The sequence below is a fragment of the Prionailurus viverrinus genome, chromosome E2 (genome assembly GCF_022837055.1).
Source record: "Prionailurus viverrinus isolate Anna chromosome E2, UM_Priviv_1.0, whole genome shotgun sequence".
Lineage (NCBI taxonomy): Eukaryota > Metazoa > Chordata > Mammalia > Carnivora > Felidae > Prionailurus > Prionailurus viverrinus.
Genome location: NC_062575.1, coordinates 36,454,770 through 36,472,500, shown reverse-complemented (window position 1 = coordinate 36,472,500; position 17,731 = coordinate 36,454,770). Strand labels below are relative to the sequence as shown.

The 17,731-nt window shown below is 47.0% G+C and overlaps 1 protein-coding gene across 6 annotated transcripts in view; it reads right to left on the bottom strand.

Annotated features, from left to right (window-relative positions):
• Window positions 1-17,731, bottom strand: part of ABCC12 (ATP binding cassette subfamily C member 12) — a 104,192-nt gene that overhangs the window by 21,299 nt on the left and 65,162 nt on the right. For 5 of the 6 annotated variants that reach the window (XM_047837212.1, XM_047837213.1, XM_047837215.1 and 2 more), the window contains 10 exons: window positions 17,607-17,679; window positions 15,689-15,892; window positions 12,143-12,277; window positions 11,959-12,034; window positions 11,806-11,877; window positions 8,911-9,000; window positions 8,107-8,210; window positions 5,957-6,154; window positions 4,955-5,181; window positions 1,016-1,153 (listed from right to left, as the gene is read on the bottom strand). In XM_047837212.1, coding sequence (XP_047693168.1) covers window positions 1,016-1,153; window positions 4,955-5,181; window positions 5,957-6,154; window positions 8,107-8,210; window positions 8,911-9,000; window positions 11,806-11,877; window positions 11,959-12,034; window positions 12,143-12,277; window positions 15,689-15,892; window positions 17,607-17,679 — 1,317 coding nt within the window. The remainder of the gene's footprint in view (window positions 1-1,015; window positions 1,154-4,954; window positions 5,182-5,956; window positions 6,155-8,106; window positions 8,211-8,910; window positions 9,001-11,805; window positions 11,878-11,958; window positions 12,035-12,142; window positions 12,278-15,688; window positions 15,893-17,606; window positions 17,680-17,731) is intronic. The other variant, XM_047837214.1, reaches the window with a different exon arrangement.

Genomic DNA, 17,731 nt, shown 5'->3' with positions numbered 1-17,731 from the left:
ACAGCCCTCAGGATGGAAAAGCCCTAGGTGGAACAAAATCCCTTTCCCCTGCCCTATGGATGCTCTTTAAATTGTGACTTGAGGAAGAATAAATATGTATTGTGTTAAGTCCCTAAAACTTGGAAGTCTTTGCTACTACAGTGAGCCTACATGGTCGATACAATTTATACTGTGTTTTAGAACTTTGGAGCTGGAAGGCTCCAGAGAAATTTATTCATCTAGTCCCCACACTTTAAAAAGAAGAAAAGAGGTGTATATCCATTAAGTGAAATATAATATGGCCTTTAAATTTTATTTTTACTGGGTGCTTGGATGCCTCAGTTGGTTGAGTGTCCACCTCTTGATTTCAGCTCAGGTCATAATCCCAGAGTCATGGGATCCCAGAGTCAAGCCCCACGTCAGCCTCCATACTGAGTGTGAAGTCTGCTTAGGATTCTCTCTCTCTCCTTCTGCCTCTCTCCCCTGCTCTCTGTCTCTCTCTCTGTGTGTCTCAAAAATAGAAAAAAAAAATAAAAATAAAAAAATTTTATAAGATATATAATGTTTAAAATGTTATTCAAAAATAAAATGAAACAAACATGATTATAAATTCTTAAGAAATTTTAAAAAAAGACTGGAAGGAAATATATAAACATATTAATAGGATGTAGTTAGGGACCTTTGAGTGATTTTTTTGTCTTTTTTCTTTTTTTCTTTTTTTTCTTTTTCTGCTTTCTCCTACTTTCCTGAATTGTGCACATTTTACTTCTACTGCATAAAGTAAAACATGTAAAATCACACATTGAGGTTGTCATTGAATGAACTCACCACTTTTGGGGCCCCAGATACTAGGAAGAAAGGCTTAGTACCCTAGAGTACTCCTTCTGGATTCTGACAGCAATTCACTTATGGTGAGTCCCCAGCAGCCCAGACTTCCCTTCTCAGAGTCAAAGAGGCCATCTGTTCCTAGGACCTCCCATTCAGGGTTAGATGTGAAGTGGGGAGACCTGGAGCAGGGGCCCAGTGCAGTACTTACTTGCTAATGCAGTCCTCTTTCTTGTCATAGGCATGGATGATGCCCAGGCCCTGCATCGATGAAGTGATGTGGGAGAACCAGGGAGACCGGCTGATATTCTCCAGCTTCTTGAGCTCCTGGGCTCCTCCATGGAAAATGCTGTAGGAAAATCAAGAAGACTACAAAGTGGGGTCTCTGAAGGCTTGCCCTTAGCACTTTCAGGTCTGACTATGCACTCAAGACAAAGTTTAAGTCAGACAGGTGCCATCTAACTAAGATGAAGGGGTTGGCCTGCCACTCTTCCCTGGGAGAAACCATCCTAGGGACAGATGGGGTCTCAGAAATGTGTCTCAGACATGAATAGAAATTTTCCCCAAAAAGACATACAGATGGCCAACAGACACATGAAAAGATGCTCATCAGTCATCATCAGGGAAATACAAATCAAAACTACAATGAGATATCACCTCACACCTGTCATAATGGCTAAAATTAACAACACAGGAAAGAGATGTTGGCAAGGTTACGGAGAAAGGGGAACCCTCTTACACTGCAAACTGGTGCAGCCACTCTGGAAAACAGTATGGAGGTTCCTCAAAAAGTTAAAAGTAGAACTACCCTATGATCCATCAATCGAACTACTAGGTATTTACCCAAAGAATACAAAAATACTAATTCAAAGGGATATATGCACCTCAATGTTTATAGTAGCATTATCTACAATAGCCAAACTGTGGAAACAGCTCAAGTGTCCATCAACTGATGAATGGATAAAGATGTGGTATATATATATATATATATATATATATATATATAATGGATACTCAGCCATAAAAAAAGAGTGAGATTTTGCCATTTGCAATGACATGGATGGAGCTAGAGAGTATAATGCTAAGCAAAATGAGTCAGTCAGAGAAAGACAAATACCATATGATTTCACTCATATGTGGACTTTAGGAAGCAAGGCAGATGAATATAGAGGGGTAAAAAAAAGAGTCAAGCCATAAAGCTGACTGTTAACTATGGAGAACAAACTGAGGGTTGCTGGAGGGGAGGTAGGTGGGGGATTGGTTAAATGGGTGATGGGTACTAAGAAGTGCACTTGTTGTAATGAGCACTGGGCATTGTATGTAAGTGATGAATCACTTACATAGTTCACACTTACATAGTAGTTTCACTACTCCTGAAACTAATATTACACTAAACGTTAACTAAATACATAAAATAATTTAAATAAAAACTTGAAATAAAAACTTAAAAAATTAAATAAAAACTTGAAACTACAAAAAAAAGTAAGAAAAAGAAAAATGTCTCTCAGAAATGTAAGCCATTCCTTGCTATGGTCTCAGTTTTGAGTGTGTCTTGTAGCATGAGTATCTTGCTGCAGGAGATGTGGGTCCAGTCTTTGAAGACCAGGAATTTTCATACAGTGTAGCTTCTAATACAAGCCAACCACTTTCTGGGACCCAACCAAAGAAAAAATGATCTGTTCCAATTCTGGTGGAATATCTGGTGTGTCAACTCCAATGCATGGTCTTCTAAAGGCATTTTCAAAGGTAATTTTGAATCATAGCCTCAGCTGCTGACTTTAGAACCAAACTCCTCCACAGGGTGATACTCTCCTGGGTGTTGAAGCTCCAGGACCCTGCAGAGTTCCAGACTACTGCCCACAGGCATGCACATTGGCAGGCTGGCCCATGACAGTGAGTCTAATCTGCCCTCCAGACTCTCATCTAAAACCCAGGGAAGAGGAAAGAAAACCTCATTAGCTCAGTGTTCAAGTGAGTTAGTTGGAAATATTTGGGTGATTCAGTCACAACCAGCCCTGGTCTGGCCTATCTTTGTAGCAAGAAGTAGGGGTGCAAAGCAGAGAAAAACCTTTTGCTAAGTAAATCAACAGTATAAAACAGGAGAACAGACAGGAACAACGATCAAACACAGGGATTACAAAAATGAACGCCAGGTCAAGGAGTCCATTTTAAGAAGCGGTGTCCAAGACATGCTTTATCTTTGCAAAGGACTTGCAGAAAGTATTTTACTTGGTCATCACAATAAATCCTTGAGGCTGGACAGTGAGGCCATGTGACCTTTCTTGGAGTCACCAAGGGGACAGTGGGAGACCAAAGAGAGAGCCCAGGGCTCCAGTTCCCAAGGTCACACCATCTCCTGCACAGAAGCCAAGGATGCAGAATCCACCTCTCCAGCCCCGATGCACCCCAATATACCCTCCTTTCCCACTATCTGTTGGCACCATCTATGGACTTGACCCACAAACTTGAAATATCCAACAGTGAGCCCACAATCTTGATTACCCAAATCACTTCCCTTCCCAGATCACCTTCACATTGCTCTTCACATCACTCCCCATCTTGGACCCATCCTTGGCATTTCCCATTCCCCAACCCCAAAGACCATCTCAGAAATGATTCATAAATCTTTTCTGTCCCCACTGCTGCCAGTTGTCTCAACTCTCATTCAGACCATACATTTCAAGAGTCTCTCATCCCATAGCCCTGTCCTGATCTTTCCATAGCTCCATCCATCCTCCACACTGGCCAAAATGATATTTCTAAAAACTCAGCTCTGAGCATGGTGTCCCTGGATGAAAACAACCTTGCTTATGGGTAGAGGCAGGTCTAGGATTTGGGAGCTGAATCCCTTACAACTAGGGGACCCTCTTTAAGACCCTCAGCATCCAACCCAAGACTTTGTGCATCTAGGAGTGGAATAAACATATTGCTGAATTTTATGAAAACATTTCTATAACACTGTGTAGTTGACTCTTGAACAATGCAAGAGATGGGGCATCAACCCCCACCCCACCCCATGCAATTGAAAATCTGCTTATAACAATTTTGACTCCCCCAAAACTTAACTACTAATAGTCTACTGTTGACTAGATGCCTTACCGATAACATAAACAGTTGATTAACACATATTTTATATGTATTATATACTATATTCTTACTATAAAGTAAGATAAAGAAGAGAAAGGGCTATTTAAAAAATCATTAGGAAGAGAAAATACATTTATAGTATGGTACTGTATATATATATATATATATATATATATATATATATAAAAAAGAATCCACATATAAGTGGACCTGTGTGGTTCAAACCCATGTTGTTCAAGGGTCAACTGTATTCCCTTTCTAATTTGTAAGCCACTTATAGCTCTGCAGTCTCATTTGATCCTCACAAGACTCCCCTGGCATAGGTGAGATGTATATTTTAATGGTTACCTTTAGGGATGAAGACACAGGCTTGCAGTATTTCTCTGGCTTCCCCAGGGTCTTCCAGCTAGTTTTGCAGGAGGGCTGGGGCTCTGGTGCAAATTTCTCTGATTTCCAAGCCTTTGGCCTTACACAATACCCACCACGCTGCCTGCTGAGAACTCCAACTCTCTCCAGGAACAGGGAGGAGCTGGGTTCCTTGAGGGTGGGGTCAATCCACCCTCCTGCTTCCCTCCAATGTGGGTGAGGAAGTGGAAATGAGGCACAGCCTCAGTAGGACTCCCCAGTGCCTAGCTGCCTGAGGCCTTTCTCTATCCATATCAGTGATTAGGGTGGGGGCTAGTTCCCAAAGCTCAGACTGACTAAGGACTGGTCTTACCTCTCTTCTCCAGCAGCAGGATGCCAGAGAGAGCCCCATGGTCAAGAGCATAACAGCAGACAGAAAACAAGCATGGTTACTATTTTCCTCGCCTAGGACCACAGACTTAACCTCCCCATTCATGCCCACCTCTCAGAGTTGCTCTGAGACTAAAATGCCAGATGTATGCAAGACCACTGAGCATAGCACCTGGCATTTCATCACCACTAAAAATCAATATGATCCCCCCCATTCAGAGAAGATAGCAGGGACTCAGCATCACCTGACACTACCCAGTCATTGTGCAGAGTTAACCAAATATGTCAAGATTTCATGTGCTCCTTTTTAAATAGTGCATTGACCTACCATAAAAGAATGAAGAAGCCAACAGCAAGGCCAGCCAGGACTAAAAGGACAGCAGGAAACACAGCAGCCAATATCACAAGAATAAACAGCACCATAAAAAATTGCTGCAGAAAGTTCTCCGCGTGAAATGGAAGCCTCACATCCAGCTCATCCATATCCTTGGAAAAACGGTTCATTAGCCTGCCAGTGGGAGTCGTGTCAAAGAAGCTCATTGGGCTCTTTAAGATCTGTGGATAGAGTCAGAGAGTCCACGTTGAGGTGTGAGTTTAGTAAAGCCTGGCCACTCTGCTGGGGCTGGGATATTTTGAGCAGCCTGAGCATTTTTCCGGGGCCCAACCCAGTGTACCAGGCCATCCTGGGAAGGTGAGGATGCTCCCCATTCTTGTGGCCCCCATGAATGAGAGGGATTGTGGGAAAGATTCAGCCTCGGTGTGGAACCCCAGGGAAAGCCCCTGAAGATTGGGCCTCCCTCCAATCCTGGGATGCAGCCTGGGGTATCTGTGGAGGAGGGTGGGATTTTGTGCTCTGGAGCAATAAAAAGTCAAGTGCCCCTGTGTCTGTCTGCCCTCAAATTATGAGCCACACCTCTGGGCTCTGGCCAGGGCCCTGGCAATAGTGGCTGATGGCTACTGCTGCAGTGGAATGAGAAGGCAGCCAGAAGGACTTCTTAAGGCCCTCAGTGTACTCAGGGCTCTTTGGAGCTGGAGATGTCCTGTTGGCCTGTACATGTCTGTCCCAATGCAGTGCTCTCAGGAAAACCTTCCTGACCACATTTGCCTCCACCCCTAGTTTAGCCTGAGGGCTCATGACACATCCCTTCAGCCCCTGGAGTTGCCTTCACAGTTGATAGTACATATTAGGAAGCTTCCCAGACATCACTGTAAGCATCTTGAGCATCATGTCTGTCCCCAGAGCCCAGCTCAGTACCCAATGTATCATAGGTGCTCAATAAAAGCTATTGACTGAAAAACTGGATTCGTTTGCAGGCCCTGAGAGCAGTACCTTGTCAAACACTCGGTCGTGTAATGAGCAGGATGCCATCAGTGTGGTCTTGGTGAAGGTGAAGCCTTTGATGATACTAAACATCAGTACAGACACCATACTCCCTGCGTATACCCACTGGTACACATGCTGCCCAGTGTCTGCCAGGACTGCGCCAATTTCACATGCACTCTTGTTGCCCTGGGGTCCACAGGTCATCTTTGGAGAAAAACAGAAGAAGCACCAAGAATTGGTAAACTGTCAGGAAAATGGGAATTTCCCAGAGGATCCTTCCAGAGAGAAGAAATTAAAAAGGGGTGCATAATTGCTAAGAAATCAGGTCACTTCCCTCTGAGGGCCTCGTAACTTTGCATGGGTCCTCCTGTTGGGTGGTCAGCCCCCGAGGGGTACCTGATTTATAAGTCTCAGCACAGTCAGTGGGAAAAGCAAAACAGACAAACCAGGCAGGCACAGCAGACAGATAGTTTCTGTCCCAGAAGCTAACTACACCTCAGGAGACAAGAGGTGATATTGGGCCAGGAAGATTACAGAAGCACAGGAACTCTGGATGCCAAGAGGCTACCTGAACAGCCCTCAGGCAGCCCATACAGGACAGTGTATCAGGAACCTGCCTGGCAGAAGCCACCAGGCCTTTAGGGAGATGTGGGGGGGTCTCTCTGTAGGATGGACCAGCTCCACAACCCCCTCCCTTTCCTTTCCTTAAGGGGCACCTTGGAAGGCATTGTTCCACTGCCCTGAAGTCTCTGGTGGGGAGGAGGGAGACTGGTGAACCACAGAACTCTAGGAAAATTCAAGAGGACCACATGCAGCTCCATCCTGCTGGGGGTGGGGGGCGTGGAACACACATTTTTGCTAACATTTCTGGGGAGAAGCCATCTCCTCCTCCTGAGAAATTGGTGGTTCCATTTTTCTCTGAGCCATGTGCTGAAAGTCAGGACTGCCTTTGGGGAGCAAACAAGCATCTTTCTTCTAAATGCCATTTTGCTGATTACAGCAATAGCGGAAACGTAAACCAGAGGTGACAGCTGATGGATGAACACCCATAAAAGCAAAAGCATCCCTATGGAGCTAATTGATTAAAGGCCCAGCTTGAACTGAGGAGTCTTCACTATGCATCAGGTTGTGCCCACAGTGTCTGGGGGGGCCAGGCAAACACCTGGGTCTGCCATCACTGCTGCATGCTCAATTAGCCAATGGCACCAGCTCACTGGGGAAGCACCACACCTAGGAGGAGGTTCCATCCAGACCAGAAACCTTGAGCTCTTCATGAGCCAGTGAGGATCTGGGGGAATATTCCAGAGATGGCTCTCTTCCTGCACAGTGCAGGGCACCCACTGGCTTCTCCCCTTGGGAATGACCCCAGGAAGCTGTGCCAACCTCTGGGAGAGCTATAGTGACTTCTCCCCTGCCTATGTCTCCCCAGTGCCTTCTCACTTTGGTTGTGATAGCAACAGCACTATACCAAAATGTAAACTTGAAGGATGCACCTACACCATTCCCAGGGGCTCCAGGAAAGCTTAGAAGCCATCGGCCAAAAGCTAGGAGAGTTTTTAGCAAGCTCCAGCAAGAGCAGACTTATCAGTCCTTCCCAGGTGGGGCTGCAGTCTAGAGAAGAGCCTTGGGTGGCAGATACCCAGTGTCTCAGAAAGATACACGGTGCTTCTGCAGAACAACCAGGGACTAAATCTGGCTTTTGCATATCCCTTTCCTGTAGAGGGACTTTGGAGAGCAGAAAGAGAAGGAACACTCAGACACCCCACAGTGTCAACAATAAGATGCCAGTATATGTTCAGAGGCAGGAAGGTTAAAGTCCATGTTAGGTTTCCCTGGGCCCCTCCAGGGCCTCCTGAGAGGTGCCTCACGGTGGAGGCTGCAAGACTGACTCTGTCCTACACGGGCATGACTCCACAGACATGCTGAGTTTGCCTGGCACAACCACAATCTTCTTAGCTAATCCTTTAAAATCTGAAGGTGGCACAGAGAAATCTAGATGCCCTGCTTGTCTTGAAAAATCAAAGGGGATTTCAGAACTTGAATTGTGTAGGCAGCTGATCTCAACTTCATGGAAAGGGGCAATGGCAGGCTCATTGTGTGTGTTCCTACTATCCATCAAATGACTCAACATTCTCCAAGGCCAAAGGGAAACTCACCTGTGAACCCTTGTCTAGCCAGAGACCCAGCCACCAATTGCTGAAGACAGAGCTACCGATCATCAGGAGGAAGAGGGACACCACAAAGAGAGAGAGAAGGTACCCTACAAGAGGAGGGGAGAGGTTCAGAGAGTTACAGAGGAGTCTGCTGTAGGTCCAACCCTGATGGGAAATTCAAAGCCTGCAGGAACAGGGCCCCCGCCCGTGGCAACCACCTTCCAGGCTGCTACCACAAGTCTGGGTGTTGAGACCCTGAACCCCAATGGGGACATGTGTTCTCCCTGGTTGGAAAATGGGTCAAAATTGCCAATATATTGACAAAAACCACCAAATGCACCTTAATAGAAGCAACTTGGTATTCTTCAAACAAACAAACAAACAAAAAAAAACATCTTGCTGGGGAGAGACAAGAAATAAAAGTTTAAGGTATTTGCACACTGAGATGGGAATCTTGCACCGAAGGCAGGCTATGAGTGGATGGCTGCTGTACTCAGTCATGAGGCAGCGAGGTGCAGAAGAACCATGGCTGGTTCATGCTGCTGCTCATTCAGTTGCAATAAATAGCATCTGGCAGCTTTAATGGAGATAAAGGGTGATTCCATTTAAAAGGCTGTATTATCAGACTTCAGATTTTTAGGCCCAGGGAGGAGGAGAGGGGGGGAAGTGGGGAATAAAAGCATTGACAAATGGGTCCAGCATAAAAGGAGTAATTGTCAAGGAAATTATAAAATGTGAACCCAACAGTTTGAGGACGGATTTTTTTAATGCAAATTAAATCAAGAAACCCGTTGTTTTATATCAAACCTCCAGAAGCCTTAATGTACGTGTGATACGTTTTCCAGGTCACGGTTCCTTCCTGAGGGGATTCAGTCTGGACGAGCTGGTGCAGAGGAACTACAGAGACAGACACAAGTCCTGTGTCACCTGCTGGTAGGGCAGGAGCGCAGAGGGGCAGGCACACCTCTCCTGCATACCCCACACCACCATCAGAAGGGGGGGCAGTTCCACCCTCTCCTTCCATTTATCCTATGCTTTGAAATTCCCAACACACTTTTTCTCGTGTTATTTTCTCATCACAGCCCTGTAAGACAAGTGGCTTTCAATCTTTCAAGAAATGTTTATTAAGCATCTACTATGTGCTCAGCCTTGGGATATGGATTGCTGTGGTCTATTTCTCCAGAAGCTGTTTCTAAGAAGAGGGTATGAGTGCATGCAGCTTATTCAGGAGCTTGAGGGAGTAGGAAAGGGAAGGAAAGGCAGCAACAAAAAGGCATCTCACCGAGAGATCACCAAGCCAGAGATCCCTGTGGACAACTGGAGCTTAATCTCATGTAGAGAAATGTCGGAGCCAGTGTGGAGCAGGCTTTTCACCTGACCAGAGGGATCTGGGATATTTCTACAACTCCCATTGGCCACTGGATGAGGGCTCCTCCCTGCAGGGGGGTTAATTTGCCAGCACTTCTAGCTTGACCTGAGGCTGGCAGTTTCCAGAGAGAGCCCCTGGGCAAAGGAATACAGCTGGGAGTCAGGCTACATGCGCTGAAGTGCTAAAGGCACCCACAGCAGTTACTGCAGGGTGACCAGGAAGCAGGTAACTCTTGTCTTCTCAAAGCTCACGCCTCAAAGAAGAAACCCAGGGCATCTCCTTGGTCAGCCACTGCATGGGCTCCTGATTCCATCCATGTGGCTGCCCCAAGTCCTCTCCACTTTCCAAAGGGAAAGGAAAATGACCATCAAATTCTCATGGAAACCACATCCAGAGGTATAGGGATGTTTGGCTAAACATCCAGCAGTCAGAACCGAGTACTAATCCCATTCTTCTTCTTCATAGAGAAGAATGAAAATGCCATCTCCAAAACAGAATCCTACACCATACGTAGCTTTTATAAACAGAGATAAATAGAGCTAGACCCGAGGCTGCCCCTGCACACAGACCCTCTGCATCTTGCTCTGAGAGGGATAGCTGTCACACCTCAAAGGTGCCTCCATGAATAAAGCTACTATTGTACTCTCTGCCTGGGAACCTTTGCGCTTCTTTGAAATGTTCAGCCTGACTTTCGTTGTGTTTCTCCCCGGGCCTGTAAAATGAGATGCCCAGGTGGGTTGGCAGAGCATAACGAACAACATTCTGGAGCACAAAAGGAACTGGTCAAATCCCCTTGCAGCCTGCCAGCCCAGCCTGGAATGTTGCTGATTCTCTGTTCACATTGCTGTGCTTTAAAAAATGCCCTGATGCCAGGCATGCTGGGCACTGCCACCTTTAACTGGCTCCCTTCCTATAACTTTCAGAGCATTTCACATGTTCGATTTCCCCTCCAGAGAAGGGGAATGAGAAAGAAAAGAGGAGCAGGATTTACTCTGTTCACAGGAGCTCACATCCTGGGCAGCCTGGAGCTTTCCTGAGAAGGCACGAAAGAGATGGCAAGTACCTCACTTCAGCCTTGGCAGCCTCCAGAGCGATAAAAATATGCTGTCTTTCCAAACATGCATGCATTTGTCACAAGCACCATTAATGGTGCCAAATTTCAATTCAAAGACTCACATTTTTTTTCACATTTTAACATCTCTGAAATCAGGATGTGCCTTCCATTCTGTAGTATGCCATATCGTCTAATTGGCAAAGATTTTTCTTTCTAAGTGGTACATAAAACTATGGTGATCTTAAAATGGATGGTATCTTAAACTTGATTAAATACACTGAAGGGTTTTTTTCCAGCTACACATTATTGAGGAACAGAGCTCTAACTTGGAAAGCCACCTCATTATGGGCACTTTGAGGAAAGAAGTGGTGGATCTAGACCCCTGTCTGCTTGGTGCCCAGCCCTGGGCAGCGCACCCGGTAGATGCTCAACAAGTGTTGAATGGATGCAGGGTGGGGATGAGAAGAGGCAGCCTGATGATACCCTCACCATGCTTATCTCCCACATCTCTCCTCTCTTCCTTCCCAGAATTCCATCCTGCCCTCAACTCCAAATCCCCCCAGCCCCCACCTTCTTACGACAGTGACCCCGGAAAACTCTGGGGACCAGTCCCAAGGTTTTCCCCTCTGTAAGGCCCTCCCTGACTTGTTATGTCCACCCCAAATCCCCATTACCCTGAGTCCAGTTCCCCTGATTATCCCCTGTCCTGTGACCCCCACCAGGCCATAAGGTCTTGAGACAAGGGGCGTATTTTTGTCCACGCAGACTAACGTGGTGCCCAGCACAGAGAAGAATACTTAGTCCTAATCTTTTCACGGCTGCAAAATCCTTTCTCAACGCTTCCCATAAAGAGTGTGAAACAGCTCCTATGTGTGTTTTGCCTTTAATCAATCTATGTGCTGTGCTTTGACCTTTCTAATAACAGTAATAACTACTCTTGAGGGTTACTGTATGTCAGGCACTGGGCTAATAATTTTATCTGCAGTTTCTCATGTAATCTTTGTAAGAACCAGGAGTTGGTAGTATTATTTTCCCATTCTATGGATTAAGAAACTAAGGTTCAGAGTGGCCAAGTGTCTTGCACAAACTCATAAAACTAGTAAGTGGTTGAGTCAGAGTTTGGACTCAGGCAGTTGAACCCCTAGGCTCACATGATGGTAAACTGTATAATCCTAGCTGCCCAAAAGGACATACACTGTGCCTACATTTCTCTATCAAGAATGGTGGATGCTCACCCAATATTTACGACTATGTAACTGAGGGAACGAATAGCAAATACCTTTTATGTCTACAAATTCTGAGTCCGTTTCAGGTTCTTTTTCTTCATCTTTCCCATCTCCTGGATCCAAAACTAAGGTGAGAAATAAAGAGATCTGTGTCTGCTCATGAGCCACGGGCAATAAGAGAAGAGTGTTTCGAACTCAGATTGTACCAGCATCTCCATCTCTCTCAGTGGGGCTCTCCTTAAGGGCTTCCACCATTGCTGTATTGTAAATGTGCTCAGGATCCTGGAGACAAAATGACATACCTTCTGAAAGCTAAATGACAGGACTTCTCCCAGGCTGGAGACTGCAAGGGAGGGATCCCATCTCTTGCACCCCAGTACAAAGAGTTACCTTGAATTGCAACCCTCGGAGGTTGTGAATCAGCTTTGCATAGCACCCTCTCTCCTCCATTAACTCCTTATGGGTTCCCTTTTCACAAATCTCTCCATCTTCTAACAAAATGACTTCATCACAAGACTCCAAGAACTGCAGAGATATTAAAGTGACCTATAGTGAACTTCTGCCTGGTAAGAGAAGAGTGTGGTGCCAAACTCCCATCCAGTGGTGTTCCAAGTTCTTCTAGTGCAGAGGTTATCAACCTTGGCACTATTGACACTGAGGGCCAGATGATTCTTTGTTGTTGGGGCAGAACGGGGGGCTGTCTTGTGCACAGCCTCCCTGCTCTCTAACCCACTAGATGCCAATAGCACCCCCCATCCCAGTTGTGACAAGCAAAAATGTTTCCAGATATTGACAAATGCCCTCTAAATGGCAAAATGGCCCCCAGTTGAGAAGCACTGATCTAGTGAACACTGGTGTCACGAGTACAAAGGGAGCCTTTGGTTGTCACTATGATGCACATTGACTCTTCCTTTCCTACTGTTCCCTAAATGAGCTGCCATGCTAAGAAATCAGATCGGGGAGCAGGGGAATTTGGAATATAAAATTGACAAGTTACTGCAAGACGAAGTTTGGTGGAAAGGGGAAATGTGACCCCAGCAACAGCCTTACTCTGCTGCTATAAAGTTACAAGACCACCTCATCATCCTCATCTAGCCCACGAGAAGCAGAACATGGAGCAGTTCCCAGCCACCAAGTCATACCCCCTGGCCTCAGGAATTTACACCAGATTTATCTGTACAATAAAAATATAACTACATTTAATATGGCATCCCACATTTTTTGCCCAAAGCACTTCTATTTTCCTGGTTTGAGTTCCCTTCATTTGCATATCACTCTTGAAATCAAAGAGTTCTGCTAAAAGGGGTTTCCTCGCATTTGGAGTGAGGGTCAGGTCAACCCATCTAAGATCAGAAAGTCCCTCATACAGGGGCAAGATGTTATGAGATTTAAGACAGTTTTGCCCAAAGAAGCCTTTGCAATACAGGCCAGAAGTCTTTCCCTGTACCCAGGGTCTAACCATGGTCAAATCAGCTTTCCATGTACTTGATTAGAAGCTTGAGAGAAGCGGCTACATTTGGTCATTGCTCTCCCCATTGGTGTTGGGGAAATGGGGAAGGTGCCCAAAAGGCCAAATGACAGCCATTCTGACAGCTTGCACAGCTCCAGCCTTTCTGCCTCCCTTGGACTAATGACTCAGCTTCTTGTCCACTTTCCCAGACAGCCAAAGCAGGAAGAGACTGGCTTTTAATGTCCAGTTGAGACTCTCTCTGAGAGATTCTTTTTCCTGAAAATAACATCTAGCCTTTATACAGCATCTTCTTACTTTTCAAAGCCTGATCTTGTTTTGTCTTTTATCTCTCAATCTCCCACAAGCCAGTAAAGGAAGTGGCAGCTTTGTTACCAGTCCATTCTCCAGATATGGAAATTGAGACGTTGGTATGGGGCCTGCAACAGCCCCAAAGCCTTTTCTACCTGTGAGGGCCCACATTGCAGCCAAGGGAGCTCCTGGTGAAGGTCCTCTGGCTAGTGAGCACCCTCCCTCCCCAGTTCACACCAGTGAGATCCGGCATGATTTGAGCAGCTTTGTTCTGCAAACTCACAAAATCTGACCCTGGGTTAGATTTCAGTGGCAGCCGCATCTCTTATTTCATTTGTTTCCTCAAGTAGAAGAACAATTGTCCAGCCCAAGCCCTGGCAAGCGTCCGGATTGGCTATGGGCCCAAGAGTAAAAGCAGCAGAGAAATGTTCTAGAAAGCCCAGGGGCTCTGGTTCAGGGGCTCTGAGCCCCCTCTTCCCTAACAATGGACAGCTGGACTGAGACTCCAGTGCCATCTTGTGGATGCTTGCATTTTTCAACACTCAAAAAGTGAGGGACAATGACCTTGGAGAAAGGTAGACTCTTTGAGGAGACTTAGGCCTGGGGAAAAGATATTTCTTGCCTGGGGTCATGCTATTAGTCATCAAGGTTCAAAGACTCCAACAGTCTGATGTGATGACTCCCAAGTCAGAACTCCTACAAGGACAGCCATGGCCCACATTTGTCAGGGGCCACAAGTCCCCCTCCAGATACCCAGAACCCCTCAGGAAGACAGCCCTCCCCACTACAGGTGGTCTCCAAGAATTGGACCTTCACGGTGCGGAGCTGTGGTTGCAACATTTAGCACCCTGGCTGGGCGAGACCCCATTTCCACTGGCCTCATGGGGGTCCAGAAGAAATCCAACCTTCTCCTCCACTCTGATGACTGGCCAGCTGAGGAACTTGTCTGTACCAGCTCCACTGGATGCTTCCCAGAGGTGATCGAGCCCACTCAGAGGGAACCCAAAATTCAGATGCTTGGAGTTTATTCTGAGAACTCCAATCCTCAGCAAAGAGGCTGGAAGCAGAGCTATAGCAATGGGAAGAAACAGTTTTCCTAGGTCTTTAAAAAATTTCCCTCTTCTCAAGCTGGCCCTTCTAGACACTGATAGATCTTAGAAAATTTGGCCAGAACATCCTGTAGCCATGGAAACCTCATTTGCCTCCCCCTTCCCTAGGTTGACTTACCCATGCAAAGGCCATGAGGTCTGCTTCTTACCCCCCAGACCAGGCCCTTGTTGAACATTTTCCCCACAGGTGGTAGGAGAGGAAAGGGCAGGATTTCTGCTCCAACAGTCCTCTCAATGCAGGTCACTCCTGTGGGATCTCTCCTCCAGCAGGAGATGTACACATGTATATACACACAGATATACACGAACATATCACACACCTCTAGGGTCTCACTGTGGAGAGGAAGAGGCAGGGGGAAATCTGGTTTGTCTCAGAGTGGAGGGGAGTTTTGGATTCCTTTGATTCATCAAGGCATTCATAACCCTCGATGAGGTTGACATTGTGAGAACTTTCCCCAACCTGCCAAGCAATTCAAGGCAAGCTCAGTAACCCCTCAGCAAGATTCATGTTCCTAAGCCTGAGAGAGTGGCTCTGAGCAAGGAGAAGAGTCTTGCCTTAGCCCAAAAGTCCTGGTCTCCAGCCTTTCCCCCTGGTTAGTGATACCAGGGACATCTGGGCCCCCAATCCCACTCCCAGGACCTCCTGGCCTCTGGCCCACCCAGCCCTTGCTGGAGGAAGGATGAGTCTGAATTGTTTCCACCTGGCTTTCCACCTCCCTACCATCAGTAGTCCAGAGCTGAAAGAGGTGCCCTATGTCCACCCCATATATAGGGGTCCACTGCTCCTGGAGAATCTACCTTCTAGTAAAGAAAGGGCTCAGCCCCACTGAATCCAAAATTAGGACCAATAGGAGCCATGCACAGAGAGGATCGGGCAGGGCTATATGAAAGATGGGATGGCTTGGGAGAATCATGAGTGTAACCTACACATCTTGCTCCCTCCCTGACCCTGTCCAGGTGAAGACAACCTCGGATGGGAGAGGCAGGTTTAGGCAGAAGAGAAGACTCTGTGAGCATTAGGTGCCACACCCATCCTATGGCCTCATGGATCCTGCCAGTCCCAGTCACCTGCAGCTGGTGGGTCACCAGAACGATGGTCTTCCCGCTGAGCGTCTTCTTGATGCACTCCTCAAAGACATACTTCCCCACGTGGGCATCCACTGCTGACAGGGGGTCATCCAGCAAGTAGATTTCGTGGTTCGAGTAGACAGCACGGGCCAGACTGATCCTCTGCCTCTGTCCCCCAGAGAGGTTGAGGCCCCGCTCCCCAATCTGTAGACAGGAGCAATACTACTGCCCATCTCTAGGCTCCAACCCCACCCTGCAGTCCTCAGGGAGCAAGAACTTCTTGAAGCTTCTCAAGACTCTTCTGATCATTACTATGTCCCAGCTCATCCACCCCTTATAAGGACCCTGGACTGCATCATATGCCTTGGGAAGTAGAAGATTTGCTTCTGCAGAAAGCCTGGTGGACAGTGGCAACTAGGGGAAAAACTCTTTCCAATGTTGAGTGGGGGGGACCTAGCTTACAACAGCCCCATTCCAGTGCATATACCATAGGGAGGGGCTATGTTTTGACCACTAACACCAAAGGGAACTGTTGAGCAGAAAGATCTGGGAGAGTGGACAGGTGAACAGGAGGGAGAAGAGGTTGGGAGCAGATGGAAAAGGGGGGTCTCTATTTGCTTGCTTGTGGATCAACTCCCAACCCCCACTAGGACTTCTAAGCTCTACAAAGACAGAAGGCATGTCTACCTTGTTCACCACTATATCTGTAAGGCCTGGCACCACACCTGACCCAGAGCAGGCACTCATTGAGTATTTGTAGAAGAGATGAAAAGGTAGATAGCCTGCTATAGGTTATTCTGTCCAACTGACCCCAAAGTGAACCCCCATTATGTTCAGCCAGGCATTGGGTTGAGCACTGGGGAAAGACACATGAAGCTGGACCAAAAAAGTCTCCCATCTACTGTGAGCTCACATATTAGCAGAAAGTGGAGGCCTGGTCAGTTACACACATAATAATGGTGCAAAGCAAGATTTAACAAATGCCAACTGAGAAGCATAAGCCAAGTATTCTGGGGCAAATTACATCAGTCCACAAGATTCAAGAAAGGGAAGTCTCCCCCTCCAGGGGGTGGATTTGGGGTTAGAACTCAAAGGGTGGTTAACAATAGCAAAAACAGAGGTCTGGAAGCTGGAAGGCAAGTGCACACTTAGGTGGGCAGGTAGGGATGAGTAGAAGCAAACCCTGGGAAGGTGGGCCAGGACTGCAGCAAGAGAGGTCCTGAATGCCAGGCCAGGATGGCTGTGGTGACCATTTCCTTGACACAAGCACATTAAGGGCACCAGCAGAGAAAGGCAATGTGTTCCAAACTGGTCTTTCTTCAAGATGCTTTAGCTCTCTGGTATCCTTTAGGTGGTTGGCAAAGTGTGAAGACTAAGCAGAGGACACACTGGGATCAGGAGACAGGAAGATGGCACAGTGACTTCCCCCCGCCCAAGTCACCCGAGTTGGCAGACTCCACCGAGGACCCAGGCAGCTCTTGGGACAAGCAGCTGGGAGTAATGTTTGGAGGGCAGAGAAAATGAGGCAAGAAGGGGCCCTTGAGACTCCAGCCACAATGCAGCACCCCTGGACCTCTGTCTTTGGAGGACAGAGCCAGCCCATGAGATAAGGAAGCAGCTTCCAACAGAAACATTTTCTAAGATAATAGGCAGACTGGGAATGGCCCCAGGAGTGACAATGCTGAACCCAACACAGGTGGAGTTGGTACCACATCCATTGTAATAATCCCCTAAGAATAAAACAAGATGGAGAATTCAGGATGGTAGAACCTAGCTGGTCCCACATTTCTTGGGACCTTTCTGTCCTCCAGGGCATCTAAATGTGGATGGAACTGGGGCCTGTTAGCCTCCCCCTTTCGACCTGGGCAGCCATGCTGCCATGCCACTGCAGTGGAGCTGAGCTCCCAGCTCTGCTCACCTCAGTCAGGTCTCCATAAGGAAGGTTGCTCAGGTCCTTCTGGAGGGCACAGACACGAACTGTGTGCTGATACCTGTGGACAGAAATGTCAGTGTGATAACAAAAGACACAATTTCTTCCCTGGG